This window comes from Pseudophryne corroboree, chromosome 4 (assembly GCF_028390025.1).
Source record: "Pseudophryne corroboree isolate aPseCor3 chromosome 4, aPseCor3.hap2, whole genome shotgun sequence".
Lineage (NCBI taxonomy): Eukaryota > Metazoa > Chordata > Amphibia > Anura > Myobatrachidae > Pseudophryne > Pseudophryne corroboree.
In genome coordinates, this window is record NC_086447.1 from 169,371,646 (window position 1) to 169,396,621 (window position 24,976).

At 42.8% G+C, this 24,976-nt stretch overlaps 1 protein-coding gene across 2 annotated transcripts in view; it reads right to left on the reverse strand.

Moving 5' to 3' along the window:
* Nucleotides 1-894: 894 nt before the first annotated feature.
* LOC134909099 (alpha-1,4-N-acetylglucosaminyltransferase-like) overlaps nt 895-24,976 on the reverse strand; it is a 76,226-nt gene continuing 52,144 nt past the window's right edge. For both annotated transcript variants that reach the window (XM_063915535.1, XM_063915536.1), the window contains 2 exons: nt 10,437-10,968; nt 895-3,139 (listed from right to left, as the gene is read on the reverse strand). In XM_063915535.1, coding sequence (XP_063771605.1) covers nt 2,552-3,139; nt 10,437-10,946 — 1,098 coding nt within the window. In that variant the 5' untranslated portion in view covers nt 10,947-10,968 and the 3' untranslated portion in view covers nt 895-2,551. The remainder of the gene's footprint in view (nt 3,140-10,436; nt 10,969-24,976) is intronic.

Genomic DNA, 24,976 nt, shown 5'->3' on the forward strand with positions numbered 1-24,976 from the left:
TACCTTTGGAACTCGAGTGGGAAACATTGAATTCTTGCTGAGGCAGTATGCAGGGGATTAGGAGAATTGTAATCAGGGTTTGATAGTCTTTCTCAACCAGAACTGACTGCCCATGGATTAACTCATGAAACGTTTGACAAGCAAAGACTAGAGCTGACAGTTCCTTTTAAATCTAATCATATTGCGACTCAGTCTCCGTTAAGGCCTTGGAAGTAAAAGCGATGGATTTGTTATGCTACACAGATAAAAAAGTAAATGCTGGTGCACACTCTAAGTACTAAAAACACTGCTAATCAGAACGATTATATATGCGAAAGCCCTCACTCACTCACTCACTCACTCATTCACTCACTCACTCACTCAATGACTGACTAACCACTAATTCTCTTACTTCCTGATATGTTAGGAAGCTGAAATGTAACATAGGTATTCTTCAGGTGGGAAATAGGAAAACTATGTAATTAGAATGTTAATATACCTCCCCTAAGGGGATGAAAAGGGGGTTGACATAATGACGTCAACACCAACGCATGGCTTGTGTTGCGTGAACTATAACGCCCAAATGGAAAGTCAGATCAAAATTTGGATTGCACCTCCAGTGGGTAGAATTTAATTAACTACAAAAATGGTCCTGTCACTTTTTCCCATACTGTATCTGCTACGGGTGATCCTCAGTTAATGCCAAGAACCATGGATTAATATTTACTTACATTACGACGTCCCAAGTTTACATTTGTATAGATTTTTAAAAAATGTAATACTCATTTATATTTACAACCATGAAAATCAGAAACTCCCATGTGAAGAAAGGGTAGAACAGCTACAGTAGTATCATATACAGTAAAGTGGACCTTAGAGATCTCAAATGGTTTTATTACCAAATAAAAAAGTTTCACTGATGTACACAAGAAAGAATTCACATTCACTCATTATTGTCATGTACTGTATATATAAAGATAGTATCTTGAGTAAAACCAGAGTTTCCAAATTTCAGTATACATGTTAGAAGAAGATGTTGTAATAAAAATTAGCCAATCGGTAAGTGCTGGCAAAGTAGCACCAGACAGGCAGAAAGAGTATCTTACATTCTCTGATGGCTGTTACTTATACAGTACCGTTTTTAATGATCATTATCCTAATATAAACAATAAAGAAAAAAGTCAAGTTTTAATAGTTATCTAGCACCTTCTAGAACAGGCATTCCCAATAGAGTTCTTTTCTTTTTAGTCATCTTGCTTTAAGATATTCATTTATTTTTACTGCCTATTAAAAACAGGTTGTGTTACCAGCAGCCGGGATCTCAGTGGTCAGCATCCCAGCGTCGGGATCCCGGCCGTAGAATACCGACGAGGGAGCGAGCACAAAAAGCCCCTTGCAGGCTCGTTGCGCTCGCCACAGGTTCTATTCCCGCTCTATGGGTGTCGTGGACACCCACCAGTGGGAATAGTCCCTGTTAGTCAACATGCTGAGTGTCAGGATTTTGAGCGTGCAGGATGTAGGGGTCAGTATTGTGACCGGTGGTCTCCTGACTGCCAGTCACATAACTACATCCCATTAAAAACATACTGGACTTCACAGTTCAATTATGCACGTCTAAGTAGTGTGTTTTAACTGCACCTGTATATAGAAATAAACCAGTGCAGGAATCCCTTCCTCCTTGCTTGCATGTAATTGCATGCAATGGTCAGGTCTCTTTTTTAGCTATTATATTACTTGCAATTTTCCAATTGGAAGGTCATAATCAATAGACTAAAAATGGGTTTTAGTTATGGGAAATGATACAACAAAAAGCAGCTCAATATTAACTGTTTTTTTTATAAGTTTGAACCTATTTTTTGGGTGAAATATAAAATCAACCCAGTGGCTGCCACAAGACCTATCAAGAGTCCAGGAAATCTCCATCTTCTGATGGAAATGCTTGCCTCTTCACTCCCCAACAACAGGAGTGGCATGCCTCCATTTGGAGAAATGGAGGCCATGGTCACCCCCTCTCTGCCCTCAAATGGCATCAGGCTGTCAATCACTGACAGTCTGATGCCATAGTGCAGCCAATGTCACAGACCCATACTGCACATGCTCAGTATGGGGCCAACACATGCACAGAATACCAAACATTGGTATTCTGCGGCATGTGCCTCTACACCAACCACATCTGAATCAGACCCAGTGTACTGTGCTCATCTGTAATTATAAGAAGATTACTCTTTCATGTTCACTTCACCCCAATTGGTCACTTGCCCTCCAACTGGCACTTGTTAATGTGTATTCATGTCTCCACCAATAGTGATGGCCAACACTGGATCTGAAAGGGGGCTCAGAAAAAATGGTCCCTACATTAAGAGAGCAGCTTTTAAAAAAGAGGGGACTTGAAGGATTTTCTATAATGATTCCTTTGTCTTCTTATGATACTTAAAAATATGTACTTTATGTAGATCTTGGGATGTATCAGAAAAATGTACTGGAATGTATTGTGAGGACCACACTATATAATTGAGGCATACAGTAAATACAGTACATAAGATGTGGATGGAATATCATGGAATAACATTAGCTAAACATGAGTTCTTTCATTCCTCTGAAGTGCTCCATAGGTGGAGGGGCATTGCTGTTGATAGATATGTTCCACCAGTGTGTTACTCCCAGGTACCATGGTTTTACCTTCGCTGTTCATATAATTCCAGAGATGCAAGGCGTAAGACTTAGGAAAGGTTGGCAAATCCTTCCACACCTCAAAATACTTTTTCCAAGATGAATATGAGAGAGGATAAAAACGATCAGGATGAAGGTAGGAAATATTTGCACACATGGCATCATCCGCAGATGTAAATTTTGAAATCCCACACAGCCTTTTCACAACACGTGTAAAGACTCCTGGTCCTTGGTGTCCCCATATCTCACCTCTGTAATTCTGAACAAAGTTTTCCATGAACTCCCATGTCACGTTATAATGTGGAGGGAGCCCAAAAACACTACTGCTGGTAGCTGTGGAGTGCTCAGCAGCTACAAAATGATCTTTAGGAATGGGACGAAGCGAAATAACATCAGCATCCATGTAAATGCCACCATATTTCCATATCAGGGCAAACCGGCAGGCATCTGAGCTAACATGCGTCCAGTAAAGTTCTTTCTTAGGGTTCACCTAGAAATGCAGAAGAATACAGTAAGTGGTGGGAGAATGCCAGATTATGAAAATAATTATTCAGCTTTCTAGCATACTTGACAGAGAACTTGTGCTCTATTGGATGTCACATACAAATGCAACAACTTTTTGAGGTATAATTAGAGGCTTGCTTGAATGATGTACTGTATATCAGTTGCATATATGACAAGGCTGTTATCCCTGAAAGACGGAAATAAAAAGATTAAAAAAAAATACCCATTCACATGATAATTCTTCCATGAAGTGAGGTGAGAATATCATCTAATGCAGCAACTCTGGGGGCCAGAGATGATGTTACCCAAGTCTGGTAGTTCTCTCCCTTTCCAGTCATCACACCTTACTGGAAGAAGTATAGTGTGACACTCATATCCTGTACCCTAAAATTATTATATTACTAGGTTAGTTATTGGAAGCTAAAGTGGAACAGTACCAGGTGGAAGGGCAATTTATTTTTCTTCAAATACTTTCACTAACTACAGTATACCTGTTTTAGGGCCTGATTTAGAAATATATGCAAACATCATACATGCCCGATGTTTTCAGTACTGTGCATTTGCAGATCTCTGTCATGCATGATGGTTGCAGTGCTCTCTACCATGGAGGGTCTGCACAGATATCTCTGATAATGAATTACAATGCATTTCTCATAGCAAATCAGAAAAATGGGGAACATCATTTTGTCTTACCCCCTGTGTATATATTTATTAAATCCAACAAAAATAATAAACTGTAGCTGGTCATTTAAATAAGAATGTAAATATTCATACTGTGAAGACAAAATGTTCTTAAAGAAATGAGTGGTCCTAAGAGAAACAGAGATATATAATAAATATATGGGATGAAAAGCCTACAAAATCATGGTTTACCAAAGGCAGAAAAGTTCTACAGTATTTGTGCTACTTAAAGGGCACTGGTTCTGAGGCTAAAGATATCAACAAGGTACTGGATAAATTCAAACCCCCTATAAGGTTTTAGGCAATCTATTCCCCTAACATGTTTCATTGCTCCAGAATAGCAATTTCATCAGATGGCACTTTATTGGCTGAACTAATATAAGAACACATTTATTTAAAGCAGGGAGTGCATCTTTTATATTTAAACTAAAAGTGACTTGTGTGGAATTAAAGTCTCATTAATAGAGGAAATAGAGACAACCAAAATTGTTGATGAAATTTGGCTATTGTGACAAAATAATTAATCATGCAAAATGCCACAAGAACTGTAATAATGGACAACTGTACCTACTGACCATGTACAGTATGCATGCTTTTATGCATATAGTTGCTTCATGGTTGACTAATTAGATATATGCCTTGATGAGCAGCTGTACCTAAAATAAACCATTTAGAGAGACTGTGGTTATGTGACCGGCGGTCAGGATACCGATGCAGGGACCCCGACTCCTGCCAACCAAAAGGGACTATTCCCATTCATGGGTGTCCATGACACCCATAGAGTGGGAATAGAACCTGTGGCGAGTGCAGTGAGCCAACGAGCCCACTGCAAGTCGAGTGCAAGAGGCTTTGTTGCGCTCGCCCCCGCCCTCTGCTGGCCATCTAACAGCCAGGATCCCGGTGTCAGTATTGTGAGCGGCGGTCTCCTAACTGCCGGTCACACATACCCAACCGATTTAGAGATATTTATGTACAACATTTATTGTAATAGAATTCTAATTGTATATAAGCTAAAGGAAAGCACCTTTAAGACCAACGTTACTTGTATGTGTGTAACAGTTATGCTAGTTTATTGTATGCGTGCTATAGACATAGGGCCAAATTCAGCATGGAATGCTGCTGCAGTGTTTGCATACTTATGCTCTGTGCGCGTGTGCACACTTGGGCAGATGTATTAAGTCTGGAGAAGGGATAAAGAAGTAATAAAGCAGTGATAATGTACTATTCCACAGGTTCTCAAACTCGGTCCTCAGGACCACACACAGTGCATGTTTTGCAGGTCTCCTCACAGAATCACAAGTGAAATAATTTGCTCCACCTGTGGACCTTTTAAAATGTGTCAGTGAATAATGAATACACCTGTGCATCTGCTGGGTTACCTGCGAAAACATGCATTGTGTGGGGTCCTGAGGACCGAGTTTGAGAACCACTGTACTAGTCTGTCAGCTCCTGACTGTAATTTTTCAAGTCCGTAATGATTGGCTGGTGCGTTATCATCTTGCAATTATCACTGCTTTATCACTTCTTGATCCCATCTCCAGATTTAATACATCTGCCCCACTGTGAGATGCTATGGCATCTCATATCTGCAAACTAGAGATGAGCAGGTTCAGTTCTCATGGACTTCCCACCACACTCGGATCCCGGAACAAGGCAAAACATCATCATCCCACTGTCAGATTCTCACGGGTTTTGGATTCCATATAAAGAGCTGTGCATCACCGCCGTGTTCATTCTGGACTTGAAGAGTGAGGGAGACAGACCTCTGTGTCTCTCTTTGGGTGGTGGCATCAGGTGGGGTCAGTGTGTGCTCTTTAGGGGTGCTGTCCTGTGTGCTGTTAGTGGTGCTGTCCTGTCACTGTGGTGTCATGTGCTGTTAGGGGTGCTGCAGCTGTACATGGGCGTTGCTGTCCTGCCACTGTGCTGTACAGGTGCACTGTCCTGTATGCTGTAAAAATACAGGGGTGCTTTTAAAATACAGGGGTGATGGTTCTGTCCTGTATGCTGTAAAAACATACAGGGGTGTTGTAAAGGTACACTGGTCCTGTTTTTTATGCTGTAAAATGACAGGGGTGCTGTGAAAATATATGTACCCTGACTCTGTCTTGTATGCTGTAAAATACAGGGGTGCTGTGAAAATACAGAGGTGCTAGTTTTGTCCTGTAAGCTGTAAAAAATACAGGGGCATTGTAAAGGTACACTGGCCCTGTCTTGAATGCTGTAAAATTACAGGGGTGCTGTGAAAATAAATGTACACTGGCCCTGTCTTGTATGCTGTAAAATACAGGGGTGCTGGTTCTGTCCTGTATGCTATAAACAATATAGGGGTGTTCTAAAGGTACACTGGCCCTGTATTGTAAGATGTAAAATTACAGGGGTGCTTTGAAAACAAATGTACACTGTCCCTGCCTTGTATGCTGTAAAATACAGGGGTGCTGTGTAAATACAGCAGTGCTGATTCTGTCCTGTATGCTGTAAAAAAAACAGGGGTGCTGTAAAGGTACACTGGGCCTGTCTTATATGCTGTAAAATTACAGGGGTGCTATGAAAATAAATGTACACTGGCCCTGTCTTGTATGCTGTAAAAATACAGGTGTGCTGTGAAAATACAGGGGTGCTGGTACTGTCCTGTATGCTGTAAGAAAATACAGGGGTGTTGTAAAGGTTCACTGGCCCTGTCTTGTATACCGTAAAATTACAGGGGTGCTGTGAAAATAAATGTACACTGGCCCTGTACTGTATGCTGTAAAAGTACAGGTGTGCTGTGAAAATAAATGTACACTGGCCCTGTCTTGTATGCTGTAAAAATACAGGGGTGCTGTGAAAATAAATGTACACTGGCCCTGTCCTGTATGCTGTGAAAATACAGGGGTGCTGCTGTTAAAATAAATGTACATTGGCCCTGTCTTGTATGCTATAAAAATACAGGGGTGCTGTGAAAATAAATGTACACTGGCCCAGTCTTGTATGCTGTAAAAATGCAGGGGTGCTGTGAAAATACAGGGGTGCTGGTACTGTCCTTTATGCTGTAAGAAAATACAGGGGTGTTGTAAAGGTACACTGGCCCTGTCTTGTATACTGTAAAATTACAGGGGTGCTGTGAATATAAATGTACACTGGCCCTGTCTTGTATGCTGTAAAAATAAAGGGGTGCTGTGAAAATAAAGGGGCACTGTTCTGTGTGCTGTAATAATAAAGTGGTGCTGTCCTGTGAAATGGAGACTACAAATTTGGAGGAAAAAAGAGTAAAAGATCAGGAACCACATCCAGTTGCTAGTACTAGTGCTGTAGCTGCTGCTGACACCAGTCATGACATTGATGATGCAATTCCATCACCGTCTACTAAGGCCAATGCCCAATGTCATAGAGGGCATGTCAAATCCAAAAAGCAAAAATTAATAACTTTTTTTTTGGTTATCTGATAAGAAATTTAAAATTGACAATATGCCATTCACGTCACGAAGTAGCAAGGAAAGGCTAAGGCCTTGGCCTATGTTCATGACTGCTGGTTCAGCTTCTCATGAAAAATGGAGGCCCACCTCGCTCTCGAAAAAGTAAAAAATGAAGCTTGTTAAAGCACAGGAAAAAACAACTGTGCATTCAGAGATATCACAAATCCCCAAGGAGAGTTCAAGTGTGTCTGTGGTTGCGATGTCTAGGATTGACCTTCCCAAGACTGTATGGGAAGAGGAGTATCCTACCACCATTTGCAAGCCCCCTGCAAGTTCTGGGAGGATCACCGCCAGTCCAGTTGCTGATATTGAGATTTAGGATGTCACTGTGGAAGTACACCAGGATGAGGAGGATATTGGTGTAGCTACCGCTGAGGAGGAAGTTGGTGAGGAGTATTCTGATGGTGATGTGATTTGTTTGAATAAGGCACCAGTGGAGACTGTTGTTGGCCATGGGATGAAAAAGTTCATTGTCATGCCTGGGCAAAATACCAAAAAAGCCACCTCTTCGGTGTGGAATTATTTCTCTGTGAGGATGAGGATTGTGAGGATACGGGGTTCTTCTAATCACTCAGACACAGAGCCGATGAAACCAAAGTGATGGTTTATTTCTCACTGCCCACAGGAATAGATAATACACCGGATATAGAAGTAAATATAGCCCAGAAACAATACACAGGTAGCAGTACAGATAGCAAGTCCCAGTAGAGGTTTTAGGTCCACAGCAATTCCACATATAAGTTCCAGATAAACAGGTCCACACAGCAGAACTATCACTGAGTCCACACAGCAGTGATAGCAGATTAGTCCATGCAGTAGTAAGTACATATAAGTCCACACAGCACTGGTGATGCGTTCCACAAGTATCCTGGCAGAGAATTACCCCTTAACAAAAGTCCTGCGACTAACATCAAGAGCTGACCTGCGCAAACTCTTTTAAAACCTTCCAAATGCCAATCATGCCGCTTTCACCTGAGGAGGAGACACTGGTTCCTAATTGGTGGGATTACACCTCAGGTATTTCCCTACTCCCTCCCACAGCTGGTCTTCTCCTGCTGACAACATGCTGGGTCAGGCTCCGCGTTGTCTGTGAGAGACCAGGATGTGACAGAGGACAGTAAACAGAAGGCACAATGACAGGGAAATTTGTTTAAGTCCTGATTGTCCCCTGTGGAGGAGAAGCTTCAAAGAGACATTACCTGGTCCTCAAATGTATTTCCTGTGTGACCATATAAGGATAATAGCTGGACTCAATAGGCACAGCAATGATAACCTGTAATAACCTCATACCAGACTGCCATTCTCCTACAATCATAACATGACAGCACTATGTGCCAGGTCACAGCCCACCTGTATTTACCTGGGTAAGATTATAGATCAGAATATATTGGCTAATGGATGAACACACACATGGGATAATAGTGACACAAGCCAGAGAGGCATGAACAGAAGGAATAAAAAGTACTTTAAACGCTATAAAGATTTAAACACCATAAATACAGTTTTAGCCCCTGCCTATATCTTTACAAGGATGTAAACACTAAAGGGTGGGAGGAATCAGGGGATGAGGACAACATCTTGCCTCTGTAGAGCCAGTTTGTGCAAAGAGAGATTAATTGCTTTTCTTTTGGTGGGCCCAAACAAAGCAATCATTTCAGCCACAGTACAGTGGCAGAGCTTGTCGCTGAAATGATTGCTTTGTTAAAGTGTGCATGTCCTGCTTATACAACAAAGGGTGGGTGGGACGGCCCAAGGACAATTCCATCTTGCACCTCTTTTTCTTCTTTGCATCATGTGCTGTTTGGGGACTAGTTTTTTTAAGTGCCATCCTGTCTGTAACTGCAGTGCCACTCCTAGATGGGCTAGGTGTTTGTGCCACACACTTGTGTCGCTTAGCTTGGCCATCCAGCTACCTCATTGCACCTCTTTTTCTTCTTTGCATCATGTGCTGTTTGGGGCCTATTTTTTAAATCTGCCATCCTGTCTGCCACTGCTAGATGGCCCAGGTGTTTGTGCCGCACATTTGTGTCGCTTAGCTTAGTCAGATCCAAAACCAAAACCCGAAAGGGTGGTTTTTGGAAAAACCAATCCAGACCCAAATTCCGAACAGAGATCCAGATAAGAAACCAAAACACAAAACCTGAAAAGTGTCCGCCGCACATCTCTACTGCAAACACCTCGGCGTGATTGACAGGCAGAGGCGTTCATGGGGCAGGAGGAGATGGGAGGGGGCATCGTGGTGGCAATTAAGGGGCATTGTGGGGACAATTATGGGGCATCATCGTTGGGGGGGCATGGTCTGGACAATGCATGTGTGTCCGGACCGTTTATGGGGCGGGTCTCGGCTGCGTGACATCACATGCAGCCGCTACAACCCGAATCATGGCGGGTAGCCATCTGCCTTCGCAACTAGGCTGCATAGGCAGAGCTCTACCCTAAACGTGCAAAGCATCAGTGCCGTGAAATGCTTACACATGGGGGCCGGATCCGGCATGCAGAGTGGACTTGCCCTGTGCTGGGTACACCCCCCCCCCCTTCCGATTTAGTGTAATGGATTGTAGATGTAGGATTTTTCACATATCTTCAATCCTTGCTGAGTTGGGCTCATAATACGGGATCAGTATGCGATTCCTGTGGTCAGGAGACCGATGCCGTTGGTGAGTGCTGCGTGTCCCCTTGCGGGCTTGCTGCACTTACCATTCTTCAAGACCATTGGCGACCTTCGGTCACCACAATGGTTCTAACCCACCCCGGATGGTGGCATGGACCACCACGAAAGAGGGGAAACCAGCCGCAGGGATTGCAGCTTGTGTTGGGATTTTGGCGGCAGTATATTGACCATTGGGATCCCGTCAGGTGGTCAATTGACTGCCTCCCCATAATACATGCAATGAACAATTAATTATTTATCATAATATTATAATTATATTAACCTATCATGTTGAATTGTTAATGTCCTGTTACTGATTTCTAGATTAACTTGACCTTATGCATAAGTCAGCTGTCCTCTATCAAAGGTTAATTTAAACATTTTTTTCAAAATTTCCAAAGGAAATGGTTCTATACACTATTATTTGTAAAGTGAAAGCAACCATAATATTACTACTTTATGAAATAAAAATATTGTACCTACATTATACTTTTTCATACCTTTTTATACCATAGCTGAAGAGGTGTGTCGGTAAATAATTCCTCCATTTTCAGAGGGAAGAAGTAGATGTTATCAAAAGATGAGAGAGTTGGGAAATGTTTCCTAGTTCTGTTCTCATCCTCCTCTGTGTTTATGTCACCCAGTCCTTTCATGAAGTAGACCACGGGTCTGTCAGGGTAGACACGAGCTGCTGACTCAATCGCACACAAGACCAAGGATGGTGGTTCCATTCTGTCAGTGGTCTCCATGAGTAAGATTCCATTACCTTGGCGTAGAACAGCATCTGGACTTACAGAATTAGATGTTGCATTTCCTGGTCCAATGGATATTCTACCATTGTTGTCTATATAAAGGGAACTATTTTCAGTGGTTAATGATCCTGATATTAAGCCTTTTGAAGTGAAGAAATGCATGATGTATGAAGTCTTTTGCTTAAGAGTAGTTCTACAAAGAAAGCCAATGGCTGCTATTAAAAGTATTATGGTGAATATCCTTAGTTCCTTCAACATAGTGAGATAGCATAAGTTTAAGCTGTAGAAGAAAACAAAGGTTTGTTAAACAATTATTTTATAGTTTTCCATGCCATAATGTCATTCTGAAAAATATTTAAATCTTGTGCCACACAGAAACATTTTAATTAGAGATGAGCGCCGGAAATTTTTCGGGTTTTGTGTTTTGGTTTTGGGTTCGGTTCCGCGGCCGTGTTTTGGGTTCGACCGCGTTTTGGCAAAACCTCACCGAATTTTTTTTGTCGGATTCGGGTGTGTTTTGGATTCGGGTGTTTTTTTCAAAAAACCCTAAAAAACAGCTTAAATCATAGAATTTGGGGGTCATTTTGATCCCAAAGTATTATTAACCTCAAAAACCATAATTTACACTCATTTTCAGTCTATTCTGAATACCTCACACCTCACAATATTATTTTTAGTCCTAAAATTTGCACCGAGGTCGCTGTGTGAGTAAGATAAGCGACCCTAGTGGCCGACACAAACACCGGGCCCATCTAGGAGTGGCACTGCAGTGTCACGCAGGATGTCCCTTCCAAAAAACCCTCCCCAAACAGCACATGACGCAAAGAAAAAAGAGGCGCAATGAGGTAGCTGTGTGACTAAGATAAGCGACCCTAGTGGCCGACACAAACACCGGGCCCATCTAGGAGTGGCACTGCAGTGTCACGCAGGATGTCCCTTCCAAAAAACCCTCCCAAAACAGCACATGACGCAAAGAAAAAAAGAGGCGCAATGAGGTAGCTGACTGTGTGAGTAAGATAAGCGACCCTAGTGGCCGACACAAACACCGGGCCCATCTAGGAGTGGCACTGCAGTGTCACGCAGGATGTCCCTTCCAAAAAACCCTCCCCAAACAGCACATGATGCAAAGAAAAAAAGAGGCGCAATGAGGTAGCTGACTGTGTGAGTAAGATAAGCGACCCTAGTGGCCGACACAAACACCGGGCCCATCTAGGAGTGGCACTGCAGTGTCACGCAGGATGGCCCTTCCAAAAAACCCTCCCCAAACAGCACATGACGCAAAGAAAAAAAGAGGCGCAATGAGGTAGCTGACTGTGTGAGTAAGATAAGCGACCCTAGTGGCCGACACAAACACCGGGCCCATCTAGGAGTGGCACTGCAGTGTCACGCAGGATGGCCCTTCCAAAAAACCCTCCCCAAACAGCACATGACGCAAAGAAAAATAAAAGAAAAAAGAGGTGCAAGATGGAATTGTCCTTGGGCCCTCCCACCCACCCTTATGTTGTATAAACAGGACATGCACACTTTAACCAACCCATCATTTCAGTGACAGGGTCTGCCACACGACTGTGACTGATATGACGGGTTGGTTTGGACCCCCCCCAAAAAAGAAGCAATTAATCTCTCCTTGCACAAACTGGCTCTACAGAGGCAAGATGTCCACCTCATCATCATCCTCCGATATATCACCGTGTACATCCCCCTCCTCACAGATTATCAATTCGTCCCCACTGGAATCCACCATCTCAGCTCCCTGTGTACTTTGTGGACGCAATTGCTGCTGGTCAATGTCTCCGCGGAGGAATTGATTATAATTCATTTTAATGAACATCATCTTCTCCACATTTTCTGGATGTAACCTCGTACGCCGATTGCTGACAAGGTGAGCGGCGGCACTAAACACTCTTTCGGAGTACACACTTGTGGGAGGGCAACTTAGGTAGAATAAAGCCAGTTTGTGCAAGGGCCTCCAAATTGCCTCTTTTTCCTGCCAGTATAAGTACGGACTGTGTGACGTGCCTACTTGGATGCGGTCACTCATATAATCCTCCACCATTCTTTCAATGTTGAGAGAATCATATGCAGTGACAGTAGACGACATGTCCGTAATCGTTGTCAGGTCCTTCAGTCCGGACCAGATGTCAGCATCAGCAGTCGCTCCAGACTGCCCTGCATCACCGCCAGCGGGTGGGCTCGGAATTCTGAGCCTTTTCCTCGCACCCCCAGTTGCGGGAGAATGTGAAGGAGGAGATGTTGACAGGTCGCGTTCCGCTTGACTTGACAATTTTCTCACCAGCAGGTCTTTCAACCCCAGCAGACTTGTGTCTGCCGGAAAGAGAGATCCAAGGTAGGTTTTAAATCTAGGATCGAGCACGGTGGCCAAAATGTAGTGCTCTGATTTCAACAGATTGACCACCCGTGAATCCTTGTTAAGCGAATTAAGGGCTCCATCCACAAGTCCCACATGCCTAGCGGAATCGCTCCGTGTTAGCTCCTCCTTCAATGTCTCCAGCTTCTTCTGCAAAAGCCTGATGAGGGGAATGACCTGACTCAGGCTGGCAGTGTCTGAACTGACTTCACGTGTGGCAAGTTCAAAGGGCATCAGAACCTTGCACAACGTTGAAATCATTCTCCACTGCACTTGAGACAGGTGCATTCCACCTCCTATATCGTGCTCAATTGTATAGGCTTGAATGGCCTTTTGCTGCTCCTCCAACCTCTGAAGCATATAGAGGGTTGAATTCCACCTCGTTACCACTTCTTGCTTCAGATGATGGCAGGGCAGGTTCAGTAGTTTTTGGTGGTGCTCCAGTCTTCTGTACGTGGTGCCTGTACGCCGAAAGTGTCCCGCAATTCTTCTGGCCACCGACAGCATCTCTTGCACGCCCCTGTCGTTTTTTAAAAAATTCTGCACCACCAAATTCAAGGTATGTGCAAAACATGGGACGTGCTGGAATTTGCCCATATTTAATGCACACACAATATTGCTGGCGTTGTCCGATGCCACAAATCCACAGGAGAGTCCAATTGGGGTAAGCCATTCTGCGATGATCTTCCTCAGTTGCCGTAAGAGGTTTTTAGCTGTGTGCGTATTCTGGAAAGCGGTGATACAAAGCGTAGCCTGCCTAGGAAAGAGTTGGCGTTTGCGAGATGCTGCTACTGGTGCCGCCGCTGCTGTTCTTGCGGCGGGAGTCCATACATCTACCCAGTGGGCTGTCACAGTCATATAGTCCTGACCCTGCCCTGCTCCACTTGTCCACATGTCCGTGGTTAAGTGGACATTGGGTACAACTGCATTTTTTAGGACACTGGTGAGTCTTTTTCTGACGTCCGTGTACATTCTCGGTATCGCCTGCCTACAGAACTGGAACCTAGATGGTATTTGGTAACGGGGGCACACTGCCTCAATAAATTGTCTAGTTCCCTGTGAACTAACGGCGGATACCGGACGCACGTCTAACACCAACATAGTTGTCAAGGCCTCAGTTATCCGCTTTGCAGCAGGATGACTGCTGTGATATTTCATCTTCCTCGCAAAGGACTGTTGGACAGTCAATTGCTTACTGGAAGTAGTACAAGTGGGCTTACGACTTCCCCTCTGGGATGACCATCGACTCCCAGCAGCAACAACAGCAGCGCCAGCAGCAGTAGGCGTTACACGCAAGGATGCATCGGAGGAATCCCAGGCAGGAGAGGACTCGTCAGAATTGCCAGTGACATGGCCTGCAGGACTATTGGCATTCCTGGGGAAGGAGGAAATTGACACTGAGGGAGTTGGTGGGGTGGTTTGCGTGAGCTTGGTTACAAGAGGAAGGGATTTACTGGTCAGTGGACTGCTTCCGCTGTCGCCCAAAGTTTTTGAACTTGTCACTGACTTATTATGAATGCGCTGCAGGTGACGTATAAGGGAGGATGTTCCGAGGTGGTTAACGTCCTTACCCCTACTTATTACAGCTTGACAAAGGGAACACACGGCTTGACAAATGTTGTCCGCATTTCTGGTGAAATACTTCCACACCGAAGAGCTGATTTTTTTGGTATTTTCACCAGGCATGTCAACGGCCATATTCCTCCCACGGACAACAGGTGTCTCCCCGGGTGCCTGACTTAAACAAACCACCTCACCATCAGAATCCTCCTGGTCAATTTCCTCCCCAGCGCCAGCAACACCCACATCCTCCTCATCCTGGTGTACTTCAACACTGACATCTTCAATCTGACTATCAGGAACTGGACTGCGGGTGCTCCTTCCAGCACTTGCAGGGGGCGTGCAAATGGTGGAAAGCGCATGCTCTTCACGTCCAGTGTTGGGAAGGTCAGGCATCGCAACCGACACAATTGGACTCTCCTTGTGGATTTGGGATTTCGAAGAACGCACAGTTCTTTGCGGTGCTTTTGCCAGCTTGAGTCTTTTCAGTTTTCTAGCGAGAGGCTGAGTGCTTCCATCCTCATGTGAAGCTGAACCACTAGCCATGAACATAGGCCAGGGCCTCAGCCGTTCCTTGCCACTCCGTGTGGTAAATGGCATATTGGCAAGTTTACGCTTCTCCTCCGACAATTTTATTTTAGGTTTTGGAGTCCTTTTTTTACTGATATTTGGTGTTTTGGATTTGACATGCTCTGTACTATGACATTGGGCATCGGCCTTGGCAGATGACGTTGCTGGCATTTCATCGTCTCGGCCATGACTAGTGGCAGCAGCTTCAGCACGAGGTGGAAGTGGATCTTGATCTTTCCCTAATTTTGGAACCTCAACATTTTTGTTCTCCATATTTTAATAGGCACAACTAAAAGGCACCTCAGGTAAACAATGGAGATGGATGGATACTAGTATACAATTATGGATGGACTGCCGAGTGCCGACACAGAGGTAGCTACAGCCGTGGACTATTGTACTGTACTGTGTCTGCTGCTAATATAGACTGGATGATAATGAGATGTAGTATGTATGTATAAAGAAGAAAGAAAAAAAAACCATGGGTAGGTGGTATACAATTATGGACGGACTGCCGAGTGCCGACACAGAGGTAGCTACAGCCGTGGACTACCGTACTGTACTGTGTCTGCTGCTAATATAGACTGGTTGATAAAGAGATGTAGTATGTATGTATAAAGAAGAAAGAAAAAAAAACCACGGGTAGGTGGTATACAATTATGGATGGACTGCCGAGTGCCGACACAGAGGTAGCTACAGCCGTGGACTACTGTACTGTGTCTGCTGCTAATATAGACTGGTTGATAAAGAGATGTAGTATGTATGTATAAAGAAGAAAGAAAAAAAAACCACGGGTAGGTGGTATACAATTATGGACGGACTGCCGAGTGCCGACACAGAGGTAGCTACATCCGTGGACTACCGTACTGTACTGTGTCTGCTGCTAATATAGACTGGTTGATAAAGAGATGTAGTATGTATGTATAAAGAAGAAAGAAAAAAAAACCACGGGTAGGTGGTATACAATTATGGATGGACTGCCGAGTGCCGACACAGAGGTAGCTACAGCCGTGGACTACTGTACTGTGTCTGCTGCTAATATAGACTGGTTGATAAAGAGATGTAGTATGTATGTATAAAGAAGAAAGAAAAAAAACCACGGGTAGGTGGTATACAATTATGGACGGACTGCCGAGTGCCGACACAGAGGTAGCTACAGCCGTGGACTACCGTACTGTACTGTGTCTGCTGCTAATATAGACTGGTTGATAAAGAGATGTAGTATGTATGTATAAAGAAGAAAGAAAAAAAAACCACGGGTAGGTGGTATACAATTATGGATGGACTGCCGAGTGCCGACACAGAGGTAGCTACAGCCGTGGACTACTGTACTGTGTCTGCTGCTAATATAGACTGGTTGATAAAGAGATGTAGTATGTATGTATAAAGAAGAAAGAAAAAAAAACCACGGGTAGGTGGTATACAATTATGGATGGACTGCCGAGTGCCGACACAGAGGTAGCTACAGCCGTGAACTACCGTACTGTGTCTGCTGCGACGGATGATAAATAATGATATAAAAAATATATATATATCACTACTGCAGCCGGACAGGTATATATTATATAATGACGGACCTGCTGGACACTGTCTGTCAGCAGAATGAGTTTTTTATAGAATAAAAAAAAAAACACCACACAAGTCACACGACGAGTGTTTAACTTTTTCAGGCAATCACAATATAGTATACTACTAACTATACTGGTGGTCAGTGTGGTCAGGTCACTGGTCAGTCACACTGGCAGTGGCACTCCTGCAGCAAAAGTGTGCACTGTTTAATTTTAATATAATATTATGTACTCCTGGCTCCTGCTATAACCTATAACTGGCACTGCTCCCCAGTCTCCCCCACAATTATAAGCTGTGTGAGCACAGTCAGATATATACATAGATGATGCAGCACACTGGGCTGAGCAGTGCACACAGATATGGTATGTGACTGAGTCACTGTGTATCGTTTTTTTCAGGCAGAGAACGGATTATATTAAATAAAACTGCACTGTCTGGTGGTCACTGTGGTCAGTCACTACTAAACTCTGCACTCTCTACAGTACTCCTAAGCTCCAGTAAATCAAGTGTCTCTGTCTCAAATCAATCTCACTCTCTCTCTTCTAATCTGAATGGAGAGGACGCCAGCCACGTCCTCTCCCTATCAATCTCAATGCACGTGTGAAAATGGCGGCGACGCGCGGCTCCTTATATAGAATCCGAGTCTCGCGAGAATCCGACAGCGTCATGATGACGTTCGGGCGCGCTCGGGTTAACCGAGCAAGGCGGGAAGATCCGAGTCGCTCGGACCCGTGAAAAAAAACATGAAGTTCGGGCGGGTTCGGATTCCGAGGAACCGAACCCGCTCATCTCTAATTTTAATAGACTGTAACAATCTTTAACGTGTTTGATGTTGTTTTCTCCATACTTTTTCAGCTTTTGATTTCTTTCCTTATTCGTCCCCTGTCTCAGATCATCAATTTATCACTTACATACTGTACTCACATACTGTATTTTATCATTTAGGTGATCATCACCATCGAGTCATCATCTGCATATTCACTAATATCATCAACTTATGTAATCATCACCAGCATTATATCACATACACACTAACTAATATTACCACCTTAGGTAATCATCATTATCACTTCTTAAGCTGCATACTCACTAATGTTATCACCTTATGTCAGGCATGTCCAAACTGCGGCCCTCCAGCTGTTGTGAAACTACATATCCCAGCATGCCCTGACACAGTTTTGCTGTCAGAGAATGCTAAATCTGTTTCAGGGCATGCAGGGATGTGGAGTTTCACAACAGCTGGAGGGCCGCAGTTTGGACATGCCTGCCTTATGTGAACCTTGCCATCACCTTATCACCTGCACACTCACTAATGCCATCACTTCATGGGGTTTGTTATGGGTGATCATACCGACGCTGGGATCTGTGTGTTTAGATTGCTGGGGGGACGAGTGTAACAAATCCCCTTGGAGCGTAACAAATCATCGTGGACACCCATGACTGAGAATAGTCCCTGTCATTTGGCATGCAGACTATTAGGCTTTTCACCGGGAGGGATTCCAGCATTGGTATCCTGACTGGCAGTCTCCCGACCAGCGGTCACATAATTGCATGCCACCTCATGTTATCCTCACCATCACCTTATCTGCTGCACATTCGTTAAAGTCATCACAATTTGAGGTCATCATCATCATCTGCATACTTACCAATATCAATACCTTTTGAGATTATCGCCATCACCTTTGAGTCTTTGGAGGCAGCAGCAATTAAAAAATATGCTAATGCCACAGGAGGCATTTGAAGAAAAAAGATGTCTCCTACCAACATCACAGATCTGAATGCTGTGCCTGAAGACAGAGCATCTGATCACCATTGCAATCATCGGCCATCTGATGAAGAAAATCTGTGCTTGAAGATGCATGACTTTGCCACACCTACAAAATGGAGGCAAAATTCCCATGTTTTATAAAATAGTCCCATCCCTACCCCAAACATCCACAGCCTGTCAGCCAGGCTGTGTCTTAAGAAGCACTGTGTACAACAATGCCAGACTCATTCTCCACATGTGCATAATGGGTCCTGTACATGCACAGTCAGTACATCCACCATCAGAGTGGTACGCAAACCATCTGGTTTGCAAACAACTCTCAATCAGGCCCAGCATACAGTATCTGTGCAGAACATTACTTTTTTAAACTGAAGGTTTTTTTTTAGATTTATACATGATCAAACAATAGAAAAATATTATCACTGAACTAAACAATACATAATAAAATGAGCATGAGCAAACAAGAGACATACAGTAGCAGCACATTGAGTATGGAGGAAAGAATACACAGTATATAATTATATGATAGCTATAGAGCAGGGTTTGGAGAAAAATAACAAACGAGAAATTATCAACTGAGTAATGTAGAGAGTTGAATATAAACAGGGGTCAGGCATAGCAAGGCACCAGAGACACCACAGAGCCCAACATAAATATTGCATCACAAATCAGGAGGGGGTGAGTCAAAAGCATATTTAGAGGGTTTCCACAGAGCCCATACCCAAATTTGAGAGCACATTGTCTTTTAAGGTACATAAGTCTCTCATGAGAGAAGTGACATCAACCAAGGCCACCCAGGTAGGAAAGAAAGGAGCATGTGGAGCCATACAAGTTCAGGCTATATAGACTCTAGCTAAGGCAAGGAGGTTGTTACCATACAGCTGTAAATATGAATCCAGGGAATTCACCAGACCAAGGCCAAAAATACAGCAGGGGTACCCTAATCCCAGTTGCATTCACACAATCCACAACTCAACATCAAATTGAGGAGACCTGAGAGTAGGACATCAGGCTAGATGCATCATTGCTTGGAGAGTGATACAATGGAGAGAGAAAAAGTACCAGCCAATCAGCCCCTAACTGCCATGTTACAAGCTGTGTTTGAAAAATGACAGTTAGGAGCTGATTGGCTGGTAGTTTATCACTTTGCATTTTATCACTCTCCAAGCGATTATGCATCTAACCACAAAGCAGATGCAAAAATCCAGCACCAGAGTTTCTGCATTTACAGTATGACAAGAATTCAACCATCCAAAACTACTGAGCCTAATGGGGGTCTAATATACCCTATGAAGAAGGTGCTGCTACATTTGAAGGTATCTGGCAGATGCCATGTCCACCTGGGTGGACCCCAAGAAAAACTCATCATCAAAAAAGTATCCAGGTCTACTTCCCACTGAGATCTAAGGGAATAAAGAACCTCAGCCCTGAGTGCAAATGAATGATGAATACTGTACATCAGAACAGGGAACTCAGGGCCTTATTCAGCATCAGTTGCAGTTTTGCTATTTTAGCAAAAAGCATTTTTGCTAAACCAAACCAAACACAAAACCGGATGATGAATTAATACCAAAACCAACAAAAATGGTCTGTCGCACATTTCTAGTTTTAATAACATAAAAGTAATAAGTCTGATATTTGAATACATTTTTAATGTGCGGATATCCTTCATACAAAAAGGTTTAAAGGGCCATATACGGAGTGTTTATAGTAAAAGCAAACAATGCCTTTGAATGTGCAAACAAGTTTTAAAGCCAAAACAATACTTTGACCTTAGGTACAAATACACATAATAAAAAATACAAGTTTGTCTATGTAAGGTACAAAAACCTGTAATAAAAAAATACCATGGAACAAGTTTGTCTACTCTTTTTGCCAATAAAATACTTTGTCATCTCTACAAAGTACAAATACACATATGACCTCAACATGTCATGCCAACATTGATATATAAATTGATTACATACAGATGTGTCCTGTTTCCATCCTTGCTGTTAGAGGCAGCATGCCACGATGCTGCCACTGTGCATCTGCATTGTGGCATAGTGCAGACTCCTGGAGTCAGCAGGTCTCCCATTGACTGCTATGGGCAACAGACAGTGTGCATATGCATGCTTCTGCTACCACCACCGGCTTCCCCTGGAAAGGTTATGGGTAGCGGGAGCATAGGCTCCTATTTCTCCCACTGAAATACCACTGCTGGCTCCCTATACCTACGGGACGCAAGAGCATTGCTTCCCGCTACCTCCTCCGGCTCGCCCTGCCAGATATACTGTATGGCTAGTGGGAGTATGCATTCACACACTTTCACTAAAATACGCTATGCCACAACTTTTAGGGCATCACGGGCAACAATTTATGTGGACTCATCTGTATACATACAGTATTATCTTCAACTTTTTGGAGCCTGAGTAGGGGGATGCCACCAACTTTTTGGAGCCTGACTAGGACCTATGCAATCACCAGAGATAAACTTGAAAAACGATTCATGTGATACTGCTAGGGGTAATATGTTTTTAAACACACTAAATGATAACTTCTTAGTTCAACTAATCGAGGAACCTACCAGGTACAATGCAATCTTAGACCTGGTATTAACAAACAATGGGGAATTGGTATCAAGTATTATGGTAGGGGAGCCCATAGGAAACAGCGACCACAATATGGTCACATTCAATATCAGTTTTCATAAACAGTTCTATATTGGCTCGACTAGGACTCTAAACTTTAGCAAAGCCAACTCTGACATGATGAGGAAAGCTTTAAGGGATATTAAATGGGATATTTTGTTTCTAGGAAAAAATACTACGGAGAAATGGGATGTATTAAAATCACTGCTAGCTAAAAATACTCTCAATTTTATTCCTATGAGCAGCAAAAAAAGGAATAAAAATCATAAACCGATGTGCTTAACAAAAAAATAAAGGAACTTATGGCAAGAAAAGGAGTGCATTTAAAAAATACAAATCTGAAGGGAATGCGGAGTCATTTCAGCACTATAAGGACTGTAACAAAATATGCAAAAAAGAAATAAGACCGGCTAAAGTAGAAACTGAAAAACTAGTAGCAAAGGAAAGCAAAGCGAATCCCCAAAAAATCTTTAAATACATCAATTACAAGAGATTAAAGAAGGAGAGTATAGGCCCTTTAATAGACAAGTTGGGAGTCTTAATCAAAAATGATAATGACATAGCGGACAAACTAAATAAGTTTTTTCAACGGTATTTACAAGAGAGGACCAAATTCAGGGACAAGCACACAATCTCAATAATGATAATATCCCACTAATAGGTACTTATTTAAGTAAGGAGGTAGTCTGTGACCGATTAAAACATTTAAAGATTAATAAGTCACCGGGTTCCGAAGGTATTCACCCAAGGGTTCTAATGGAGCTTCACTCCGAACTTGCAAAACCGCTATTTTTGATCTTTAAAGATTCAGTTATATCAGGTATGGTTCCCAAGGACTGGCGTATAGCGGAGGTAGTGCCTATAGTCAAAAAGGGACGTAAAGCTGAACGGGTAATTATAGACCAGTTAGTCTTACATCAATAGTGGGGAAAGTATTGGAGGTATTCTAAGGGATAGTATTCAGAAGTTCTTTGAAGCCAATAAGGTTATTAAAAGGAATCAACATGGATTTGTGAAGGACAGATCATGTCAAACCAACTTACTTGGCTTTTATGAAACAGTGAATGCGAACCTTGATCAGGGTAAGGATGTAGATGTAATCTTTTTAGACTTTGCCAAAGCTTTTGACACAGTACCACACATGCGACTTATCTATAAGCTACAAGAATAGGGCTAGGGAGCACAATATGCACTTGGGTTAAAAATTGGTTAGATAATAGGGAGCAGCGCATTGTGGTTAATGGATCATTTTCAAATTGGACTCAAGTGCTACTTGGTGTGCCACAAGGCTCTGTACTAAGACCACTATTGTTCAACATTGTCATTAACGACCTAACAGAAGGTCTACAGAGCATAGTGTCAATTTTTGCAGACGACAACAAATTGTGTAAGGTTATAAATATGGATGAGGATGCTGAGTCTCTTCAGCCAAATGGACAATGTTTTTCAATACAGACAAGAATACGGTAATGCACAGTGGTAGCAAGAACAAAAATAACACCTACATACTAAATGAGGTAAAATTAGGGGATTATGTACTGGAAAAGGACTTAGGTGTTCTCATAGATAGCAAACTAAGCAGCAGTACCCAAAGTAGGATTGCAGCAAAGAAGGCTAATAAGATATTAGCATGCATAAAACAGGGAATTGATGCAAGGAACGAGAGTGTTATACTCCCATTACTAGTGAGGCCACATCTTGAATACTGTGTACAATTTTGGTCACCATACTACAAAAAGGATATCCTGGAGCTAGAAAAGGTTCAGAGGCGGGTGACCAAACTAATTAAGGGCATGGAGACGCTGGAATACGAGGAAAGGCTTGCAAGGCTAGGCATGTTTACACTGGAAAAGAGGAGACTAAGAGGGGACATGATCAACATCTACAAATATATAAGAGGACAATACACAGAGCTCGCGTGGGACCTGTTTTTTGTAAGATCAGCACAGAGGACTCGTGGACGCTCGCTTAGGTTAGAGGAGAGGAGATTCTGCACAATGCGACGTAAAGGCTTTTTCACGGTAAGTACAATACGTGTTTGGGACTCCCTGCCTGAGGTAGTTGTAATGGCGGACTCAGTCAACACTTTAAGAATGGGTTAGATAAACTCTTAATTGATAAGGATATACAGGGTTATGGTGCGTAGTCGCGCACTATAGTTACTATAAAAAGAGGGATAAAATGTAACAGCTGATATCAGCATCAGACAAAATTTTAGACCAAAATAATTCTGCATAGAAGACCACAAATAGGTTGAACTCGATGGACAAATTGTCTTTTTTCAACCATAGATACTATGTTACTATGTTACCTCTGGTGTGGGCACAATGCCTGGTTGGGGTGGGTAGAGGAAAAGGATTCAAGCTGCTGTTGCAGCGACTTTGTGGCTGAGGTAAGCGACTAATGATCTGTTGTTTCAATGAGGATATGTTGTTTAAGTCGTGTATGGCCTTAGTTTGTGTTTAGTAAATACGTACAGTAGGAGATTTTCCTAGAATTATATGTTAGCATTAGTTTGTACCTCTAAGACACAGTGATTTAATGCCGACGAAAACGCATACTGTATGTAAATATAAGCTGTGATCCCTTTTACTCGGTTTTGCTTATACAGTATTGTCTAAGGGACTTGGACGCTTTAACATGTAAGTTTATTTCTGTATACTTAGTAAGACGTTACCTTCCTTGCTAATAGCGCTCCACATTCTCCTCTACTGCATGGAATTAAGAGTATCAGGGTGCCAATACAGCGCTCCATGGCACACTTGTCCCCAGCCCCCCGTACAGTGCAGGTACACAGTATACAGTAAGCAATAAAACTACTGTTTGTGCATCAGAGACGCTCCTTCAGTTCATGATGCAAACTAATTTTATATATATATATATATATATATATATATATAGTAAACAGAGGGCGTCACTCAATGTTCTTGAACAGCATAACAGAATAAATCAATACTCCATAACTTCAACATTTCGGGTTTATAACAACCCGTCTTCAGGATACAGCAACAAAAGTGTAACAAGTGTACATTTCTTATATACTGTAGCAGAGGCCGGGTCCCCACGGCTCCGACCAGCGCCACCAGCCCCACTTCCGGTGACTTCCGGGGCAGTGTATGCTGGGAGCAACCTCCGTTACCACGGCAACCTGGTATCACCACAAGAATACTAGAAAACACCAAATAAACATAAAACCAAGTGTACAAAAGTAGCAGCAAAGGTCACTGAGGAGTACAAACAGTATAAATACTCAATTTGGAATAGTAGCTTATAATTGCAAAAACCAGCAGGCCGTGTAGCACCTGTTGCTATGGCAACATGGCTACAGTGCTAAATTAGACTAATCCCAAAAGAACAAACTGTATATATAAATATATAAATGAAGCTACATACTCTCAAATATTACATATAAAGTGTCATCATAGAAAGGAGAGATGATCATTGAGTCCTCTCGGTTTCACCCTATCCAGATAAAAAATCCATTTACTTTCAAGTTGCAACAATCGCTTGTATCAATCTCCTCCACGTACTGTCTCAGGGACATGATCTATAATAATATGTTTAAAACAGGAAAAGCTGCGTTTCAACTCCGCAAAGTGCCTTTCTACCAGCTGGTCAGATGTTTTGCCCTGGAGCGCAGCCCGAATAGATGACCTATGCATGCTCATCCGCTCACGGAAGGTACATATCGTTTTGCCGATATAGCACAGGCCACAGGGGCACTAGATCATATAGATCACATAAGAGGAGGTATAAGTCACTACAGATTTTATAGTAAAACGTCGTCCTGTATATGGATGAAAAAAGAATTTGCTGGCAATCATGT